This window comes from Grammomys surdaster, unplaced genomic scaffold (genome assembly GCF_004785775.1).
Source record: "Grammomys surdaster isolate TR1022 unplaced genomic scaffold, NIH_TR_1.0 126546, whole genome shotgun sequence".
NCBI classification, from domain to species: domain Eukaryota; kingdom Metazoa; phylum Chordata; class Mammalia; order Rodentia; family Muridae; genus Grammomys; species Grammomys surdaster.
Window position 1 is genome coordinate 11,721,182 of NW_021621338.1, and position 22,097 is coordinate 11,743,278.

Here is a 22,097-nt window from a genome sequence, read left to right on the forward strand (position 1 = left end):
CTCTCTCTCTCTCTCTCTCTCTCTCTCTCTCTCTCTCTCTCTCTCTCATTGTGTGTAGCTCTTCTAGTGAGCTGGCAACCGAGCTTTTCAGGAAGTACAAAACTAAAAGGTTGCAGCAAGTGACTAAGGCAGTACAAGCTTTGCTCATGGTCAACCAGCAAAACCAGGGCAGAGGTAAAGCCAGAATCCAGTCTCCTGCCTTCCAGGTTTCTATTTTTGGTGACCCAGATGCCAGAGTCAATGGACAAGCTAGATCTTTCTGCTCAGATTTCAGGGTCATTCTAAGCTTATTTGGTCACCATGTTATTTGGGTTTTATGACAATGGGCTAATACAACTTTACAACAGAATTCCATGTGGCAAAATAGTAAAAACAGAAAATTATTTTCTGGGGTCAGAGAGAAAGTTCAAGAATTCAATATTGATGTCATTTGAAAGGGTCTGAATGACTGTTACCTCTTGTGTTCCTTGTCAAGATTTAGACAGTCATCTCAGTTAAACTTCACAGTAATACAGTAAGGTAAACATCTCAATTCCAGTTTCATCACACATGTGAAAAACACACTCAGAGTATAATGTGCTAGTGTGCATGGCACGGGGTTATTATGTAGATGAGGTTGGGATTTGAAACTAGCTCTGTCACAATTCAAGGCCAACACACCTTCCCAACACATAAACTATGGGAAAATGTCCATGAATAAAGACTATGTAAATTGCACATAATATCTAAGTCTTCCTTGAAACTGCTGCAGCTTCGTTTTGGAGGTGGGAACTCTTGACTCGTCCACTTCAGGTTATTTTACGAAACTAAAAGCAATCCTGCTGGAAGACACTGAGTCGTCTACTTCTGTTCAGTAGTCACTCTACTCAAAGTTAAATTTAAACTGCTTTTAGTTCTCTATGAGAAACAGCCATCTACCTAACGATTCTGTTGGACTATGGATTAATGGTTTGCTTTTGTTTAAGTCCTGACTCGTGCTAATTATATCCTTGGATGCCTGACTCAAGAGGGAGTTGGGAACAGGAAGTCTGAGCTTGGTGACAGACAGCAGGGAGGACTGGCTGGAGAGAGCAGAACAGAACCCGTTCCAGACCCTCCAGGATTCTCTGTGGGTCTCACTCTTAGTGTCTCCCAAGCTCCCAGGTAATGCTCACACACTGCTGAGCCCACTCTTGAGAAGAACCATTCAGCAGACCTAGAAATGTAAGTCAAATAATCCCTTTCTTCCCCAAAGTTTCTTTTGGTTACGTTTGTCTCAGCAACAGAAAGGAAATTAGAAAAAGTTCTATTTGTTCTTCATCTCAAATGTTCACAATTATTAATTAAAAAATATTAAAGGTCAGAAGGAGGTAAGTTCTTTCTCTGACTCAATTCCTGTCCTTAGGCTACTGCTCTGCCCTTCTGGGTATGGATTCTATGGATGCTCAAAAATAAGCAATAAGATTTCTCTATACAATATCTGATTCACCCTCATTCCAGGTTGGCTGTCCTTACTGTAAACTCACAGCATAGATGAGCTGGAAGTTAAGGCAGGAGATGCTCACCCTAGACAAGAAGACTTGGTTCTCTCAGCTGAGGTATAACTACAGCACTTGGTCTGTGCTGTCTCTACATGGTAACTCTCCGGGCTTCCTTGAAGGTGTGAGAGCAATGGTCTGGCACCCGATGGAATTTTGCAGAGGGAGATAGATGTTCCACAGGGGATATAATCAGCCCTATTAGGTTCATAAAGCCAGAGGCAGAATAGAAATGTTATAATGAAATTTGGCCTGGAAGATAGCATGGTCAGGATACGATGCTTAAACCTGAACCCCGTTCCAAGAACCCATGGTTTCTATTTCTTAAAGCCTGATGTGGTAGTGGTAGCACCTGCTTGTAATCTTAGGACAGGGGAAGAAGAGACAAGTGAATTGCTAGACCTGGCTGGCTGGTTAGCCTAGCCTACTTGGAATGTTCCAGAAAGACAAAGAGAAGAAATAACAGCATCGGTAGCTAAGATGTGCGCAGTGCTTGTCACTCAGGCAGGACGGAAGGACACCATTCTATATGTGTGCTCTTATCTGAACATGTCAGATGCTCTAAGAGACACCAGTGTAAATCTCAAAGATGACATGACTCAGGTCAGAAGACACCAACACACCTGAGCAGGATTCCTGCCCATCCACTGTAGTGGCTCTGCTGGTCCTGCTGTAGGACAGGGCTGTGAAAGTGAGGCAGGAAGCAAGCTGAAGTGAGGTGGACAATGTGCTAAGTGAGGGAGGAAGTGTCTCTGAGGGAAAGCATGGGCTCTGGTGGGTGAGCTAGGCTCCAGAGAGGGCAAGAGATGGAGCTCCCAGGAACGAGGAAACCTCCACAGAGACAGTGAGAGTCTTGCTGTGAGGGCAGCATTTGGCTTCAATTCTTCTGCAGTAGGAACTGATCACATAGCCGTCTCTCTGGGATATTCTGTAGAAGGGCTACAGATGTAGGTTCAAACTGCAGCAATCTACTTGATAAGCTAATTTTGTCTCTGACCCAACAATTACTGTTAAACAATACCCTGCACACTTGGAAACGGAGCTATAATGAAAAGTGACCCAGACAGAAGAGCCATGTCCTCACCTCACAAAACATGGGCAACTTTTTGGCAAAATCCACCACTCTGGTGATTGCTGGTGTGATGATTTTTGTAAAATGGCTGAAGGCTTCCAGGTCAACCTTGCCACCTTCTGGGGCGTTCACAATGGGTGCTTGTCCAATGTCTTCCGGCTGAGGAGGAGAAGTGAGAACAATTTCAGCAAAGCTGAAGAAACCTGGGTCTACCACAGCACTCATATGGCAGGATGGCAGGGAGAGAGCATTGCTACTTCTGGTTGCCCTTGTGTGTTGACAAAGTGGATAACTTTCACATCAATTATGTCTTTGAACAAATGTGTATGCTTTGGCCATTGCTTTAATATCCCCCCCGCCCCCACCACGGGATTGTTGATGGAAAAAAGTGGGAGAGAGAGAAAGAGAGAGAGAGAGAGAGAGAGAGAGAGAGAGAGAGAGAGAGAGAGAGAGAGAGAGAGAGGGAGGGAGGGAGGGAGGGAGGGAGGGAGAGAGAGAGAGAGATGGGAAGAAGAGGTGGAGGAGGAAGAAAAAGAGATAGGTATATGGGCTGTTTTGCTGGCACAGGGGTCATACTTAGGCCTGTGGTAAGAATTCTAGGTCGCTGGTGGGCACATTCAGAGCACTGTGTGTTGTGTCTGAGTGAGGTGCATGTTGGGAAAGTGTGTGATGCATGAACAATAATGGAGGCATACAGCTGGTGAGCCCTAACAAGTCCTAGGGGTTCACGTTCTTGATTCTAACTGGACTCCAGTTTGAGGGGTTCTCAGCTGAGCACTGAGGGTAACAATCTCTCAGATCACTGCAGGGAACTGAGTTGTACAAACAGGGCAAACCTTAGGGCAGGTAGGACATCTGTTTATCTTGTATGTCCCCAGAGTTCTTTGCTGTTTACCTGCTCAAAGACAATCCACGACTGCACTGCGCAGAGTAGACAGTGAAATGGTTATCACTTGGGGGATGTTCTCAGGCCCTCTCTGGACATGATTGTTCAGAATCACGGTTTCAGCCCTACCCCAGGTGACTTGTGTGTGATAGACTTTCCACATCTACAAGCCGCCTGTCCTCAGTGAGCATTCTGTCACCTCCACCAGGATATCTTGTGCTGTTTCTGTACTTCTCATGAGGACAAGCATCTCTACTGCCCATTCTTGTCTCTGTGATACTAACAAGCACTATGGATGCATGGTTTAACAGCACATGGATGCCAGCCTCCATTTCTACACCCCATGTGGCTCACAGAAGTCCAGGCCTTTGGATAAGTCCAAAAGCAGGAAAAAGAAACATGTCTGTAACATCTGTCTACTTTCTGACACCTGGAAACAGATGATATCTTCAAGCATCCTCCAAGAGTTGTGTATGTCACCAGAGACTCATGGCTGTGGGATGGCAGCCATCTTTGTCTAATGTTACAGTGAAGAAGACCTGGTTTCTCCAAGACATCCAGTGGAAGTGGGGAGTGAGAGCGGTGAGTGGAGCACAATTACCCTTCCCATTTGTGGAGGAGTCACAATGACAATGTCCACTGCCCAAGGTAAGACTCTGTGGCCCTAAACTTCATTGTGTTTCAGATTTCTAGGCCTCACCCATTGGGTCTGAATCCAGAACCAGGTGAAACTACAGGATCTGTCTTTCTACAGAGGTTGTGGGATGTGCGTTTCTGGTAATCTGGGGCTGCTCTGAGGATGCCAGGCTGACAGTGAGCAAATTCAGCTCGGGGCACTGCAGCAACCATCTTTCTCCCTACACCCTGTCAGTGGTCATGCCTCACAGGACAGCAGATAACTCTTACCCTCATGTTGCCAGTGTATCAGGAGCCACAGGAGCAGCCAGGCCCTGTAAGCCTTGGGGAGAGTTTCGAGAATGTGTGTTCACAGCAAATGTGGGCAGTGCTGACCTCTTTGAAATTACCCATAGGTCCATTGGTTTTGTTGTTTTTTCTTGTTTTGGTGGTAGTGAATGGATGGATCTGGATTCTGCCATGTTTTCATGGTGAATGGGATATTTGAAGTAACCAATGACATGGCCTTTCTGGACACAGATGGGACAGATAGAATGATGGTGAATACAATTACTGTCTCACTTTCTGTCATTGCCTGAGCTAAGGAAAAATGAATGTTAGGGGACCACTGTTCCTTGCATCTGGAGAATATCCTTGCTGGCTTGGATATTTTCTTCTTCCTCTGAACAGGAGGCTGCTCTTGCTTCCTGTCTTTTCCACAAGCCTGTTAGGAAGGAAGGGTCAGCTGCTAAGTGAGCATGGCCACATATTAACAAGGTAGGGAGTTTTGAGTTAAAAAAAATTATATATATATATACATATATATATGTATATATATGAATATCTCAGAAATAATATAATAAATAATAATAAATAATAAATAATAAATAATATAATAATATAATTTTGTATATAAATGTGTTCATGTATGTGTACATATGCATTGGTATATGTCATGTTCATATGTGTGCATGTAGAAGCCAGGGTTGATGTCAGGTGTCTTCTTCAGTTTCTTTCTAGATGCTGTTGCTCATCATAATGATGAATTTTAATTTATTTAAAAACCATATTTATTTTTATTTTATGTTTACAGATATTTTGCCTACATGTATACATTACGTGTGTGTGTGTGTGTGCGTGTGTGTGTATACCATGTATGTGTCTGGTGCCTATGGAGGCCAGAATAAGGTATTACATCCCTTGGGACTGGAGTTATAGATGGTTTTGAGACACCACATGGGTGCTGGGAATTGAACCTAGACCCCCTGGAAGAGCTGCCAGTGTTCTTAACTGCTGAGCCATCTCTCTATTCCCAGATTATATTTTGAGACAAGGTCTCTCACTGAATGCAGAGCTCACTGATTCAGTTAGACTGCCTGTTCAGGGAGCTCCCGGAATCTGCCTATCTCTGCCTTCCTAGTGCTGAGATTTCAGGAATACACTTTGCCCATGGATTTTTTATGAGTGTGCTGGGGACTCATGTTTGCATGGCAAGCACTTTACCAACTGAACATCTCCCCAGCACCCAGACATTCAAACATCTACTGGGCATGTCTAATCTGACTATCAAAATGGTCAGCCCAGTGTCCTGATGATGCTGCTGCCTGAGAATTTCCATTCTATCTGTGGGTAGAAAAGCAGGGGGATCACTTCCTGTGATGATTTGAAATACAGAAGAAAATCATGCAAGGGACTATGGCAACAATAAAATTACAGCTTAGATGTAACCTTACAGGCTTTTCTATTGGGAAAGAAACAGCAGAATAGAAAAAAAAAAGCATTCTGTTGTATCATTAGGGTTTATTTTCATAATGGGCCCCAGGTATTAGGGAAAAGAAAAAGAGTCTGTGAGAAGGTGAGCTGCCTCCTGGTACAGAGAACTAAGACTGTGGAATGCAAACGCTTATGTGGCTTCCCTGTAGATTTTCACCCATAAGGATTGCACATTGCTGGATTTTCATAAATCTGTAGCTTACTGTGGCTAGTGACCTTGGGTACCAAGAATCCTATGTCCAGTATCTAACTGTGACTAGTAACCTTGGATACCAAGGATCCTATGTCCAGTATCTAACTGTGACTAGTGACCTTGGGTACCAAGGATCCTATGTCCAGTATCTAACTGTGACTAGTGACCTTGGGTACCAAGGGTCCTATGTCTAGTATGTAATTGTGCCCTGATACCAAGCTCCAGCATCAGTGATGCCTCTGGCTTGTGTCTACCTGTGGGTTGGGCCTGCTTGGCTGCCTTAGCTTGCTCATAAGGCATTCCAGAGTAGCACTGACTTCTGTCCTCTATGCCCTAAGTGGGCCACCTGGCTCAACACATCTGACCTTACCACCTTCATCCCACAGATCGTCTTTCTTTTCTACTGCACCTTGCTCTCTGGATCTTTCCTTCCTCTGAAGTTCCTACTTGAGTCTGTCGTCTCTATTCACTGTCAACCCCAACCTGAATCCTGTCTACTCCTAAACATCTTGCTAGATGACCCTACTTGATACGATGCTGACCTCCTCTGCACACTCATGATGGCCTGTGGGTGTCACTTTCATGGCACTGAATATCTCTTACTCTTATTTTCATAGTTATATAGGTGCTCATCAGAGATACAGCCTTCTCAAAGGGAAGGACCAAGCCTTTGTGTTTCTGGCTGCTGTGGACTAGGCCTTTGGGTGAAGTGGGGCAGACAGCTTGCTTGCTCATACATGTCCTTGCCAGCACATATCCAGTAAATACTATGGGCCAGATTCCACTCTTGATGCTGAGATTACAGCCGAGAACAATGTCTCTCATAAGATAAACTGCCTTGTGGTGAGAGATGATGATGGTGATAGGCAAGAAATAAATCCACCAAAGAACTCTGATTTGTGATAAGCCTGGAGATGCCATGTTAGTCCATCAAGGTCAGGAGATGGTTAGACCACCAAAGTCTGTCCTGGTGACAATAAAGTGATCAAGGCTTTGTGCCGACAAATGTCAAGGAGGCAACTGTCCATGGAGTTGAAGGAGAAACATTCAAGGCAGACAGAGAAGCCAGTAGTTCTATTTTGAATGTGAGATGTTCCTCATGGGCTCACATGCTCCACACTTGCTGGGGTGCTGTTTGAGAAAGCTGTGTAACCTTCAGGAAGTAGAGTGTGGCCGGAGCAAGTAGGTCACTGCGGCAGGGAACCTACCAGGTTTATAGTCAAGCCCCCACTTCCTGTCTCTTTTCAACTTCCTGAGTGTTGATGCAAGGTGGCCAGCTGCCTCCTGCTCCTCCTATTGCCGTGCCTTCTTGGCCATTGTGATGGCTAGTTACTACATCAACTTGACAGAAGCTGGGAAAGAGGAAACCTCAACTAGGGACATGCCTCTGTAAGATCTGGTAAGGCACTTTTCTTAATGATTGATGGGGAAAGGACCCAACTCATTGTATGTGTCCATCCTTGGGCTAGTAGTCCTAGGTTCTGTAAGAAAGTCAGCTGAGCAAGTCATAGTGAGCAAGCCGGTAAGCAGCATCCCCCCATGGCCTCTGCATCAGCTCCTCCAGGTTCTTGCTCTGCATGAGTTCCTCTCCTAACTCCCTCAGTGATGGGATGTTACCTGGAAGTATAAGATGAAATAAATCCTTTCCTCCCCAAGTTGCTTTAGTCATGGTGTTTCACTGCATAGGTAACCCTAACTAGAATGGCAATGAGATACTAGTCTTCTCAAACTGTAATCCAGAATAAACCTTCCCTCCTTGAAATTGTCCTTGTAAATGATTTGGTCAAAATATCCAGAAGAGTAACTAACACATCAGTGCAAAGTTCTGAGGACAGAAAAGAGACCCAGGTGGGTGGAGCCTGGCAGAGAAGCATCGTGTCCGGCCGTATGGACCACAGGAGGACAGAAACATCTTCTAAATACAAAACAATGCTCATTGATGGGCTACAAACAGGACAGAGGCTTGATGAGGTGTATGGCTATTTGGTTCGGGAAGGGGTGAGCAAGGAGAAGCTGCTGTGGTCCAGGCAGTTTGAGGTGGGCTGGACTATGGGCTCATGGTAAAACAGCAAGAAGTGAAGAACCTACGAAGATGCACAGGGTGTCGGCTCAGAAACCCCAGATGCCCTGGCTGCTCTGGGCAGTAGGGACAGACAGGTACAGAAGTGGCCTTCAGGTGTGTGTGCCGGTATACATCAGTCTCTGTTCAGCACTGGAGAGGCTGCAGTTACACAGACCTCTGCCAGCTGGCTCTCTGGGTTGAGGTTTCCTTAGCATTGTTTGAGGTAAGTAGGAAATGTGGCCAGTTGGCCTTGTTACAAATGACTGGCTGAAAGCCAAGGACATCTTGGCTTAGCCTGGCACTTTGTTGGCACTGACAGAGTGGGATTTGGCCAGGTGGGTGAGCTCTTCTTTCTGTTTGTTCAGCACATTGTCTGCTCACACCATTGCAAAGCAATGTAGAAGGACCCTGACACTCTCAGCATCCTGGTGCCTTGGACTTGACTCCATGCTTACTTGTTTTGGGATGAATGGGGTGAGATGCGAGAGTTATGTGGCGTAGGGAAGACGCCTGGAGCATGAGATGCCAGGCACCTCTGTGTCCATTACAGTGATTAGTTTTGCCCCACCTGAGTTAGTCACAGGGCAAATGACCAGAGAGGGAATGAAATAACTTACTCAAGCTTCAATGAGGAAGGGTTAGAGGCAGGCAGTCTGGCTCCAGTGTCTGCTCCTGAAGCTAGGTTCTCCTGCTTGTTTCAGAAGTGGTGATAATTTGGGGCCATAGATTGTGCCCTGACCTGACCTCACAGACCACAGGTGGACCTATCTGACCCTTTAGTCTGTGCCCTGTCTGACACTGTCTCAGTTGAGAATGTGGTCATCAGGCAGTGGCTTAGCTGGGGGAGAAATATGGCAGGTGTGCCCTGACTTGAAAGGTCACATTTCATTCTTGTACAGAAAGTCTGCCAGCTGCACCTCTATAGTGAACCAGGGAGGAGAACAGTTGCACCATGTCCCCAGATGGCGATGACAATGTACACAGCTCACTGTAGTGGGGTGGGTTTTGTGCTGTCTTCCTGCCATGGAGAGGGTAGAAATGAGCCTCCCTCCTCAGCCCACTTCTGTTTCATAACAGTGTCTTCAGTGTTGAAAACATTTCTGTTACCTCAGAGACTGAAGTAGATTGAGGAAAATCATGGAAAGAACATGATTTAAATGCTTTGAACATGACTTGACAGCATGGATTTACCTTCATTATGAAACATCATGGAGTCTACAAACGTTCCTCACTTGCTAAACACTCTCATTTTCTCAGAAGAAAGTACAAGTCTGAAAAGCAGATTAAACCACCATTTCTTTTTTTGACTTAGCTAGATCGTGATCTTAGGGGATAAATATGAAGTAGCTCCTTTTGGGGATCAGACACTCCTAATAACTGAATAGGTACAGCTTCTGTGACAGCACGAGTCTTATACCTCACGGCTACTGCACTATCAAGGTCACAAGTTTCGTCACAGCCTTTTCCAGAAACAAGGTGGGACATTAGCACATAAAAACTGATGAATTAGTATGCAGTATTCTAAATACACAGAGGAGACATCAGCCATGTAGGAAACATAGACCCTAAGAAGTCCCTTTGACCATGGAAGACTTTTGGTACATGGATACTGTTCTAGTTTGCTTTCTGCTGCTGTGATGAAACTCTCCCACCACAAGCAACTGGGGAGGAAGGGTTCATTTGGCTTACACCTCCCTTGTCACAGCCACTTATTAAGGGGATCCAGGGCAAGGACTCAAGCATGAACTTTCTCATACAGCTCCGCCCACAGTGGACAGTCCCCTTTTTACATCAATCAAGAAGCCAGACAGTTCTTTACTGATATGCCCACAAGTGAATCTGATCTAGGTAACTCCTCAATTGAGGCTTCTCCTCTGAGGTATTCGATAGGCTGTGTTAAGTTGGCAGTTAAGGCTAACTGGACAGAACTGTTAGCTATGATATTTTTTTTCAAGATTTATTTATTTTATTTATGTGAGTACACTGTTGCAGTCATCAGACACACCAGGAGAGGGCATCAGATCACATTATAGATGGTTGTGAGCCACCATGTAGATGCTGGGAATTGAACTCAGGACCTCTGAATGAGCAGTCAGTGCTCCTAACCATCTCTCCAGCACAGCTAAAGTGGGCTTTTAAAGTAAGATTTCTTGACATTCTCGTGGAAATAATTCACTGTTCAAAAGAGTGTAGTTTCCATTCTGAGTATGTGCGAGCATGCACCCACCCCCATACACCCACCCCCAAACCAACCAGAACTCGTTTACAAATATGCAAACTGACTGTGGTTCAGTGCTTGACTGTACTGTCTCTGAGGATGTAACAGTGGAGTTACACGTTCAACTTCAAACTTTATTGAGTTCTGTTTGGTTAGCTTTTGCTGTGTAACAAATTACTTTAAAACATAGCAGCTTAACACGACAATTTAAAATTCTCTCTTGGTATGGTGGGGTTAGTGGCATAGCTCAGAGTTCTTTTAATTTTTCTTTCTTTATGTTAGTGGTGATTGAACTCAGGGCCTCATAAAGTGCTCAACCATTGTTACCACTCAGCTTCCTAGGGTTGGGATTATGGATGCAAGCTAGCATCTCCAGCTTCTTGTGTGGTGATGATGATGATGAAGAAGGAGGAGGAGGAGGAGCAGGAGGAGGAGATGAGGAGGGGATTATGAAGAAGAAGATGATGATGACATAGTTTTCTCCTTTAAGAGATGCAAGTGGAGCTTCAAAGCATTTTTTCTTATTGCTACGGATGGAACCCATAGCCTTGTGCATCTGGACAAGCTCTCTACCATGAAGCTACTGTCCCAGTACCTGCAAAGTGTCTTATGACTAAGAAGAGACTAAGAAGTCACGTAAACATCTCTTCTACTAAAATCCTCTTTTTAGGGGAGTCACACTACAGCCATATTCAAGGAGAGGGAAGAAAGTTCTCTCTGCAGGAGACAGGGCCTGTGTATATTGGGTATTATGTAGAGGCAGCCATTCCAAGGTATGCTTTTGAGAGTTTCACCCACATGCACTCACTGGAGGGCTAGTGCTTAGTAGACCTGGGTTGCCCTAGCCCTGTGATGGCATAGGGACGATACAGGCACAAAGGCTGTATGAGAGAGTCAGATGGGATATAGAAGGGGTCCGATCAACCTAGAAACCTTAGACTAATTGGCATGGAGAAGCCATTAATTGTATTTGGATCATGAGGGACACTTTCTTGAACAGATCAGGGATCTATAAAAGGTGTATGTCACATGCCATGTTGTCCTGCACAGCTGGGTATAATAGCTGCTTTCATCAGCTTCCTGAAGAAAGCCAGTGCAGAGATCACCTCACTGCTCTGACCGGAGTCCAACAGCAGGCCACTCTGCCACAACTTTCTGCTTTGGATGATCAAATTCATGAAGACTATCAGGAGGCTTGAAGGTGAGACCTCGAGGCTGGTTCTTATGTCTTCATGTTTTGCTCTTTTCTGTTTTCAATACCCTAGTTAGAGGGATGAAGTCTTTCCTCAGCTTCCACTCACAAACACTGTCCTTTCATACTGTTCCCAACCTTCCCTGTATTCAGCACTGACCACACTGACCATGTCTGATAGCCCTTACTGTTTGCCCTTGTTATATAAGGAATATGACTTAGTTTATGATTCCCATAGCATCTGATCATTAATAACCCCCCTCGTGCATGCGTGTGTGTGTGTGTATGTGTGTGTGTGTATGTGTAGTGTGTGTGCATGCATGAACACACTTGCATATGTAAGTGGTGAACCCCAGAGACCAATGTGGTGTTATTTCTTAGTTGTCCATATTATTTTTTAAGACAGATCCCTCACTGACCTAGAGCTCACCAGTTATGTTAGAGTGGCTGACCATCTGGGCTCTGTTTGCATTTCTACAGTGTTGGGATTATATGCATGTGCCACTATGCCTGGCTTTAGCTTATTTATTTATTTTTTACAGGAGTGCTGGGGACTAAAGTCTGGCCCTCATGTCTATGCAGCAAGCATTTTAGTGACTGAGCTACATACTTCTACAGTTTCAATGGATTCTCCTCAGATAAAAAAAAATAGATCTTGTGCTGGAGAGATTGCTTAGGTTAAGAGTGCATACTGTTCTTGTAAAGGACCCAAGTTCAATTCCCAGCATGCATACTAGGGGCCTCATAACCACCTGTAACTCCAGCTTCAGCAGGATCTGAAACCTCTGGTCTCTGGAGGCATCTGCACTCACATACACATATCCCCACACAGACCCATATGCACCATACATCTCCATACAGAGACATATGAATACACATACACTTAAAAAAGTCCGAGTCCGCTGATCTCTGGGGCATCTGCTCACAAACACTTATCCGCATACAGACATGCATATACATATACATACACATATCTTCATATGGACACACATACGTACATATACACATATCCTCACAAAGGCACACAAACACATACATATCCCCACACAGAAATCACCCACACACATATCCCTATACAGACATACACACTTACACATATCCCCACGTAGACACAATGCATAAATATATCCCCACACAGACATACATTCACACGCACACACATCTCATACAGACACACATGTACCCACATACAAATAAACATCTCTCCATACAGACACACACACACACACACACACACACACACACACCACTAAACAAACACACATGGATACACATATCTCCACATAGACACACATGCACACACATACATGAATATATTCCCACATCTATACATATACAGTTATCCACACACTAACATACATGCATGGCAGGAGTCATTCAGGAAAGCTTATAGCAAGTGAGTTTCCTAGAGATGCCCCATCATTTTGCATGGCTGCAATGGGTATTCTCTGGAGAGGCATGGACCCCAGAGACTTCTTCCCAGGATTGTTTCTTGCTGCTGATCAGCCTGCTACTGCTGTATCCCTCTTATAGCTGACATAGCCTACTGTTTCCTGAGTTTTAATCCACTCTGTTGGGCAAATTTCCTGAAGATCAATATGACGATGTACTTTCATGTATTAATGCTATTTATATGAATTAATGACTTTTTAGAATTCCTGATTTGATTCATATAATTTTAGAAAGTTAGAATAATTGATAAAATGTTTAAGGAGATGTTTTAGTTGTTTTACCAGAAAGATGTAATAAAGTTAGAATCAAGAATAGAATGTGGCCCCTTCTCTTAGAATAGTAAGTGAAGGCTTCATGAGAAGGAATGAAGTGAGATTTCATGAACTATAAGCAAATAAATTGCACTAGAAAGAAAAATATGCTTGGGACAGATTACTGATCAAGGAAAAACATTCATTCTAGGTCAGATTCAAGAATGAGTCGACAGGTGTGCTCCATGATAAGGCAGGCCACGTGAAACTGTTGCTCTGAACTTATAATGAGCTTATAGAATGAAACTCTGCTTTGACCTTAACTATCAACATCCTTCTGTTAACCTTTTATCTGTGAGATAATTTTATAAAGAACTTTTGTCTAAGAGGGTATAAAAAAAGCTGAGAGAAAAAAATAAAGTGTGGCTGTTGGGGCTTTATCCACCAAATATATAGATGTACATACATATGCAATGTACATATGTATATGTAATGTACAATATGTGTATATGTCTGACTGTGTATGTATATGCACATATATACATATGTAGGTATATATGTATGTATGTATGTATGTATGTATGTAAGTATGCATGTGCACTTGTGAAATTGATGAAACAGGTGGTCAAGCCTGGCCGAGCGTGTGTGTGTTTGTGTGTGTGTGTATTACTTTCTATCTTTTTCTTTCTCACAGGCCTCTTTTTTTTCTTTTTTGTCTTTTCTTTTTTTTCAGAACTGAGGACCAAACCTAGGGCCTTGTGCTTGCTAGGCAAGTGCTCTACCACTAAGTTAAATCCCCAACCCTCTCACAGGCCTCTTAAGAGTTAAAAGAGTTCAGACTTTCTTGCCCAGTTACTGAGAGTGCTGGCCCCAGATAATTAAGTTTTGCTCCCATCACCCTGAAAATCACCTGCTGCTATCAACAGAGCCCCGCCCCCACATTGGCCCCTCTGAGCAATGACTGAATCACTGAAACCACACCTCAGTTGAGCATCCTGGATGTCAAGCTGGCTTTCAACACATGAGCATACACACTTATCCTCACACAGACATATACACATATACGTAACTTAAAAGACTAAATCCTTATATCCCCTAAAACATACTCTAAAACATACTCTAGTGACTCTAGATGCTTAGATTCATCCTTTCCTAGGGAGAAAACCCACAATTCTCCGCAAGTCCAGAATGGGTCCTGACTCCTCCAACTCAGAATTCAGCTTGATTTCCACTTCTGTTGACTATTTAAAGTCAGAATTCAACACCAGGCCTGGCTTTGGCCTGCACATCTGAGGAAAGGGTACACTTAGGTAGACTTAGGCCTGTGTGTATGCTGGACTCTGTACTGATATGGTACAGATATATTGGGTTGGGATTGGCCTATTGATTCAGAATTAGTGCAATTTAATTTCCGGACAGACACACCAAGGTGAAGCAGTGGGACGCCGCCCTCTCAAGGCCTTTCTTAGTTTGGATGGTAGTGAGGCTACATGGATGGTGGACAGAAGCAGCTGGGCAGACTGGGCACTGCCTATACCTGCTCCTCCATGTTTTAAGTCTAGCTGTGGGAGCCCCATAAGTTTCCCACATCTGTCTCTCCTGTAAATGGAGGTATTCTTTGTTTCTACCTATAGGGGTGGTATAGGGTCTGAAGATTAGGGAGCCAAGCACTTAGACTCCAACTTGGCATATCCTAAGCATTTTAGTGTTTGGTGACTTTTCTAAAGGTGGCATGTGACAGTATTTGTTTTTGGTGACAGTGAGAGGATTTGGTGTAGGACAGGCAGATTACTCAATAGCCCTTTCTTTCCAAAGTTTCCTTTTACCATCATTACTTATGGTGCTTGGTACTGTCCCAGAATCTCATGCAGGCTGGGAAAATGCTCTACCACTGAGCTCTTCCTGTGGTTTAACTTTTGAGGTAAGATCTTGTTGAGTGTCCTAGGCTGGACTGGTAACTCAAGCAGGCCTTGAACTTGCAACCTTCCTACCTTGGGTTTCTGAGTAGCTATGATTGCAAGCCTACTACTGCATTATAATGTCACTGTTGTGGTGCACAGGTAATTTCACCACCATACCTCCTTGTTTAGAGAAAGCAACTGTGACATATAGACAGATCCACAGGTCGGCAAAGTGCTCACAAAAGCCCCAGTGTCACACATGGAAGGCAAACCCAGTTTCTGAGGTGACTAGACTCTGGCTGGAGCAGGAAGTCTGTCTAATGAGGTGGGTGGGGAGACTTGGAACCAGAGGACCTGTTGGTTTTGGGGCCTGGCTTAGTCACTTACTGCCATATCATCTTGGGCAACTCCAGAAACGTGAGAGCACCAGGAAGTCTAGATGAGAAATGCATGGGAAGGGGTTTCCTCTAAAATCCAGGAAGTGCACCCAGATCCAAAAAGGTCGGCCTTGTCTCTATGCTCTCCCCATCGCTATGCCCTTGTTCTCTGGCTCCTAAACTCAAGCTTTTACTCCTAGACACAAGTTTTGACTTTGGCAGATAAAAACTTAAACCTGAGGTCTGAGACCCTTCCTCCTGCTGAAGGGGGCATGTGGACAAGCCCAGATGACTAAGTATGAACACTGGAAGTCTGAAGGCAGAAGTGGGGGTGGGAGAAAGGTAAGCCAGCAGGTAGCAGACATTCCTGAGGAGGGGCTCCAGCCCAGCCTTACCCTGAGGTTGGAGGCCTGGGAAGCTGCTCTGGGTTCCAGTGAATGACCACTGCTCCAGTAGCCTCTGTAACCCTGCTGGCATGACTGCAGTTCCAGCCACTCTGAGCTGCAGCTTCCCATCACAAAAATGGGACACTCATGACAGAAGGGTCCAGAGGACTCTAAACTTTGGCCGAAAATGAAGGATACATAGATAGTGAGCTTGGTCAGAAACCTTACCAGAAATTTCCGCTTCTGCTTCCAGTGGCTGCCCTGGGCATTGGTGGCCACGTGGGCCTCGGTGACTGTCTTGATGAGCTCCCATTCCTCATCCGTGGGCTCTGGCTTGTGTCCAATTGATTTCTGTAGCTCTTCCCGCCGCCTCTTCTCACGGTTCTCCTCTATCAGCTTCCGCTTGGCTAGCCTCTTGCTGTCGTCCAGCACCACTGTAAGGTAGAAAGGTGAGAGGGACCCATGGCTAATCCAGAACTTGGGCAGATTGTAAGTTCTGAGCCTTGGATCACATAGGGCACATTCTCCCTCTCATAGCAAACAGCCCACTACGAGCCCAGTGTCCAGACCAAGTCTCCAAAACTGAGCTTTGAAGGGACATGGGTACCAGGAACTCAGCTCTACAGAAGGCAGAGGCTAAAATCAGACTAAAGCAGAGAGACTTAAAACCACACTAGCTGGGAAATCAGTTGGGCAGTCATCTGCGTTTACCCTGAGGCTTCCTGTGCTTCCTGTTAAGGAAGTCTTCTGGAGTAGTGAGGAGGGGAAACAGTTCTTCCAGGCTCCCTAAGGGCAGACTGTGATGTGGCTTTGACGTGCTTGAGCCTCACGGGTACATCTTTGCAAATCTTTGCACCTCATCTACCCTCCTTGGTAGATAAAGAGCCTTGGACTAGAAAGACTTGGGTTTGAGTCCTGACACCAGCACCTTCTAGCTGTGAGACTGCTAAGCAAGTTTGTTAGTTTCTCTGAGCTTTCATGTCTCCCTTTACCGAGATGGGATCAGTAATGCATATGTACAAGGTATTCACTTTCGCGATGTGAATATGGTAAGTGTTCAGTAAATGTAGTCATATTTACCATTTGTGCAAAAAGGAACAAGAAATCTATCTTTCTGTGGTTAGTTCCCAAGTGAGAATATTTTACTAGACTTGTAGTAAGATTGAAAGACTCTGGTTTTATTTTATTTTACTATTATTATTATTAATTATTATTATTATTGTTGTTGTTAGTGTGTGTGTGTAGGTGCACATATACCATGGTACACCTGTGAAGGTCAGAGGCTAATTCTGTGAGGTTCGTACTACCTTTGACCATGTAGGTTCTGAGCATCAGCAAGTTTGTGTAGTAAGTCCCTTTACCTGCCATGCCATCTTTCCTTCTTGTGGGTACATCTGTGTGTATGTGTGTCTGGGGGGGTTAGTGAACCTCTGTGTACACACATGGAAGCCAGAGAAGTATTCCAGGAGTTTTCCTCAATCCATCCTCGCATTTTTGAGACAGGGTCTGTCATTGAATCTGAAGTTTGCGATTTAGGCTAAGTTCCTGGCTAGTGAGTCCGCAGAACATACCGGTCCCTAACCCAACACTGAGGTTCCAGGCGCATGTGGTCATGGCAGCTCTTATGTGTGTGCTGGAGGGTATGACTCAGGCGTCCTTGCTTTCATGGCAAGCACTGTTACCCTGAGCATGGCTCAGGCTTCAGATGACCGCAGACAGGATCTAGTCCATTCTCCTCTTGCCACAGAAGAGGGATCAGTGACTGTGACTGTGACTTGCCTAAGGTCAGATAGAGCTCATGGCTGAGACAGGGGAAGACCCAGGACTCCTGCCTTCAATTCCTACAACTCTCTGTTCTTGTGCCATGTAAAGGGCAGACATTGCAAGAAGAGAAGCAAGGTGCCCAGTTAGTTCACAAGCCCTCCAAGAGTGTCTCCTCAGGATGAGTCACCAGTGTCACGAGTGTCTTCCAATGTGGGAAACGTGAAGGAGCCTTGTGAGGTAACTTTGGTTCACCTCCTAAAGGTTCACAAAACCGAAGCCCCATGGCCTCAAGGCTTCCAGTATGCCACACTATTGCAGCTGTATAGACTGAATGTTGGGCCTGGTGCTATAAGGCTGGTGGGGGTTTCTCAGGCAGGAGTCTGAAGATTAACTCTGGGGGTCACATATCTAGTCAGTGGTAGGGCTGGCACTGGCATGGAGGTTTGCCTTTCTTTTTTTCCTTCTTGTTATTTACTTATTTGTTGAATTGTGTGTGTGTGTGTGTGTGTGTGCGTGTGTGTGGCACGTGCACACACTTAGCCCCGTGAGAGGACACCTGTGGGAGTCAGTTCTTTTCTCCCATCATGTGAGTCTCAGGGACTGGGTTTATAGGCTGTCAGGCTTGGGGCTGGGTGGCAGAGGCTGCTGTCTGATCATGACCTGGCTGTCCCTGAGCAGAGGTTTTTCTGTTGAGGAACCTGGAGCTTTTGAAATGCCTCACCAGCAGATAAAAGAGCTCAACATTTGTATCCACAGTTTAGATGGACTTGGAGCATCTTAAACCCCATAACTGCTCACATCTTAAACTTAAAGAAATAATGAAATGGCTGTTTAAACAGCCGTGGCTTGAATAGTGACATCTAAGTATTTGGTTTTGAGCTAGTCACATTCACATTCACATCATGGTCAGAAAGGACCCAAAGCCTTTAGCTGTAGAGGCACCCTGCCTGAGGCGTGGATGGACAATACTTCCAGCATGACACCCTAACAGAGCTCAGAAGAGTCTCCACAGCACTTTCTTCTATGAGGAGATCATAGATTTTCTTTTCTCTCTCAGGGAGAACACTATTTATGGTACCAATACAAACTAGGATTATTTCTTCCTATGTCAGGAACATTCTCATTACCTTTTCTTTCTCTGTTGTGTTTTTCTTTTTCCTTTTAAACTCATTTTCATTTCATGATTGAAATCTCTGATGTATAATCATGATGGCTGTGGAAATGGCCCTTACTGATTCCTGGCAGAGGGGAGTCTGCATATGCAGAATGATGCGGTTCTTTGTTTTATGACTAATTAAGGTGACTGGTGTAAACCCCTGGACCAGGATTGGGAGGACAGACCCCAGGGATAATCTCATTGCCATATGCTACGGTTCTTAGAAAACTGGGTAGTATAGTTTCAGTTAAAAAATCTATTTTGGCTAAAAATACAACAAACTATCAACAGCGGGATGACCCATGTGGGGGCATTCAACTTGCATTCTTCAAACATTCTCCAACATGACATTTTCTGCTAGTACTCCATCTACAAAAATGTCTACCAAGTTAATTTATTTCTGCTTTTGAAAACACAAGGACTTGTCTCTAAGCCTCTCAGCATATGGAGTCTATGTGTAAGAAGTGACCATGCTACATGCTTCAAATCCACACAGGGATGATCTAACTATGCCTTCTCACATCATCTGGATGCTTTGGAGGCTGAGAATTGGTAAGTCAGGAGGAAGAGAGCCCATGATTTCCACCTCTCCATTGGCAAGGCTGGAAGTGGGGAGGGAGGGTGTGACAGCCAGACTCTATCCACAAACATTCCTGTTTTCTTTGTTCATCGTGAACCAAAACCCTCCCCCAGTCCACACTTCACAATATCAAGCGAATGAAGAACATCTACTTACAGTCTGTTGCCATGCCAACATAGATGCATTTCTTAAAGCGGCATTCCTGGCACTGGTTGCGGGTGACTTTGTCTATGATGCACTTTCCTTCATATTTACAGGAGTAAGACGGATGGAGACTTTTCTGAATGGTTCTTCTAAAGAAGCCCTAAATGAGAAAGACCCAAGATAACAGGTTCATACTTTCTGAAGGTAAACGACTCCAAAGTTTTGTGTCTATCTAAGAATAAGAGCCATTGCTCTGGTCTTAGCCTGGGCTGGGGCCTCCTACTTTATACCCTCAAATGGAGGATGTTGGAGGTAAGTGAATCTAAGGAGCTGAGAGAGGTTTCACAGGGCTGTAGTGTCTTCACTATTGTGTATTTTACTCAAAGAAATAAAGCCAATGGGCAACCTGGTGTTTGTTCTTATTTTTCTATACATTAAATAGTATAACCTTTATTCATATGGTATCATAATTTTGTTGCTAAGTGAATTAAGAGCTTTATTACTTTATCCTGAATTAAAAGATCAGGATACTTTGATTGACAGTTTATTTAAAGGATAAGATACACTTATAAGAATATTTCTTAAAGAAACCTATTACTATGTACAATGAATATACACATATCAAGAACATTTAAAATCATTTGGTGACTAAATATATGTCTTTATTTCATTTAGAGATTACATTTAGTTTGTGTTTGACTCTTAAGATGGCCATGACCTATACCCAAAGGATGCTACACTCATAGGATGCTCAATTATGTTCATTACAGCTTTATTCACAATAGCCAGAAACTGGAAACAACCCAGATATTCCTCAAGCCTAGAATGGATAAAGAAAAGGTGGTACATTTGCACAATGGATTATTACTCAGTAGGTAAAAAAATATGACATCATGAAATTTGTAGGCAAATGGAAGGAACTAGGAAAAAAAATCATCCTGAGTGAGATAACACTGACCTAGAAAAACATATAGTATATTTTCACTTATAAGTGAATATTAGCTGTTACATAAAGTTACATAGTGTTATAATTGACAGACCCAGAGATGTTGGGTAAAACAGCTCTGGGGGAAATGCATGGATCTCCCTGGGAAGAGGGAAATAGAATAGATTTTGCTAGTGGACTGTAAGTGGATAGGGATAGGAGAGGGAGGGTTTGGGTGGGTTGGGGGATGGAGGGAAAGAATGCAGGGAGAGACAGATGGAGTTAGCAAGTGTCTGGAGAGAGATATGAAAATCTAGTGCTGTGGAAACATCCTGGAATCTATGAGGATGACCCTAGTGAGCACTCCTAGTAGTGGAGGATACAATCTAACTGGCCATCTTTTGTAGTCAGACAAAACTTCCAGTGGCAAGACTGGGTTGTGTTTGGTTGAACTGTTGAATGAGGGTATCCTGTGGAGGTCCCTGAACAACCCAGGCTGATACTGGGACAGAGGGTCATTCTCTGAAAGCTGACAGCAGGGCCCGATTGCTGAGGACAACATCCAGCTGCATTGCATGAAGAGAAGTGGAACTGGTGTCTGTATGGAATCTATAGCCCTCCCCTCTAGTCTACAGAAAGAGGAACCTAGATTCCAACCATTGGCCTAAAATCTGTCCCACCTGAAAGATGGACTGGGTGACATAAAACTTGTGGGAGTGGCCAACCAATGTTTGGTTTAACTTGAGGCCCACTCCATGAGAGGGAGCCAGGATGGTCAGGAACCAGAGAATGGATAGCACAGAGGCCTAGGTAGAACTAAACATGACTGGAAAAACAAAACAAAACAATGAAATGAAATGATTTTTATGACATTCTGCTATACTTATAGATCAGTGCCATATCTAGTCATCAACAGAGAGAGGCTTCCTCTGGCCAGATGGGAACGGAATCAGAGACCCACAGCCAGACATTATGCAGATAGAGAATCTAAATTGGAGGTCTCCGTCAGGTCCCTCCCGTAGGAAATCAGGGAAGCCCCTGGAAGAGGGAGAGAAAATATTGTAGGAGTCAGAGGAGATGGAGGACACCAGGAGAACATGGCTCACTGAATCAACTAAGTAGGGCTCACATGGGCTTACAGAGACTGAAGCAGCAAGTATGGGCCCCTGCCTGGGTCTGCACCAGGTCTTCTTTGTCTATGTTGTGGCCGTTAGCTTGGTGGTTTTGTGGTACTGCTGGCTGTGGGGGTGGGAGTATTTATGATTCTTTCACTTGTTCTCGGGACTTTTCTTTTCTCCAAATTGGTTTGTCTTGTCCAGCCTCGCTGTGAGTGCTTTTGTTTTGTCTTACTGTATCTTGTTTTGTCCTGTTTAGCTGTCTTCTTTTAGAGGCCTGCTTTTCTTAAGAGGAAGAAGCTATTGGGGAGCTGAGGGGTGAGGATGGAGGGGAAACTGTGGTTGGGATGTATTGTATTAAAGAAGAATCTATTTTCAAAAAGAAATCAATGAAGAGGATGAGGAGGAGGAAGAAGAAAAGAAGAGAAAAGAGAGGAAAAAGATGGCTGTGGTCAACTTTCTAACCTTTTAAACAACAGGACTTGAAGAACAGAAAACTTGACCCTGAGGCTTTTATT

General features: G+C 44.3%; 1 protein-coding gene across 4 annotated transcripts in view; it reads right to left on the reverse strand.

Annotated features, from left to right (window-relative positions):
- Positions 1–22,097, reverse strand: part of Thrb (thyroid hormone receptor beta) — a 343,540-nt gene that overhangs the window by 5,899 nt on the left and 315,544 nt on the right. For all 4 annotated transcript variants that reach the window (XM_028760605.1, XM_028760609.1, XM_028760608.1 and 1 more), the window contains exons 6-8: positions 19,552–19,699; positions 16,124–16,329; positions 2,602–2,748 (exon numbers count right to left, since the gene is read on the reverse strand). In XM_028760605.1, the coding sequence (XP_028616438.1) occupies positions 2,602–2,748; positions 16,124–16,329; positions 19,552–19,699 (501 nt within the window). The remainder of the gene's footprint in view (positions 1–2,601; positions 2,749–16,123; positions 16,330–19,551; positions 19,700–22,097) is intronic.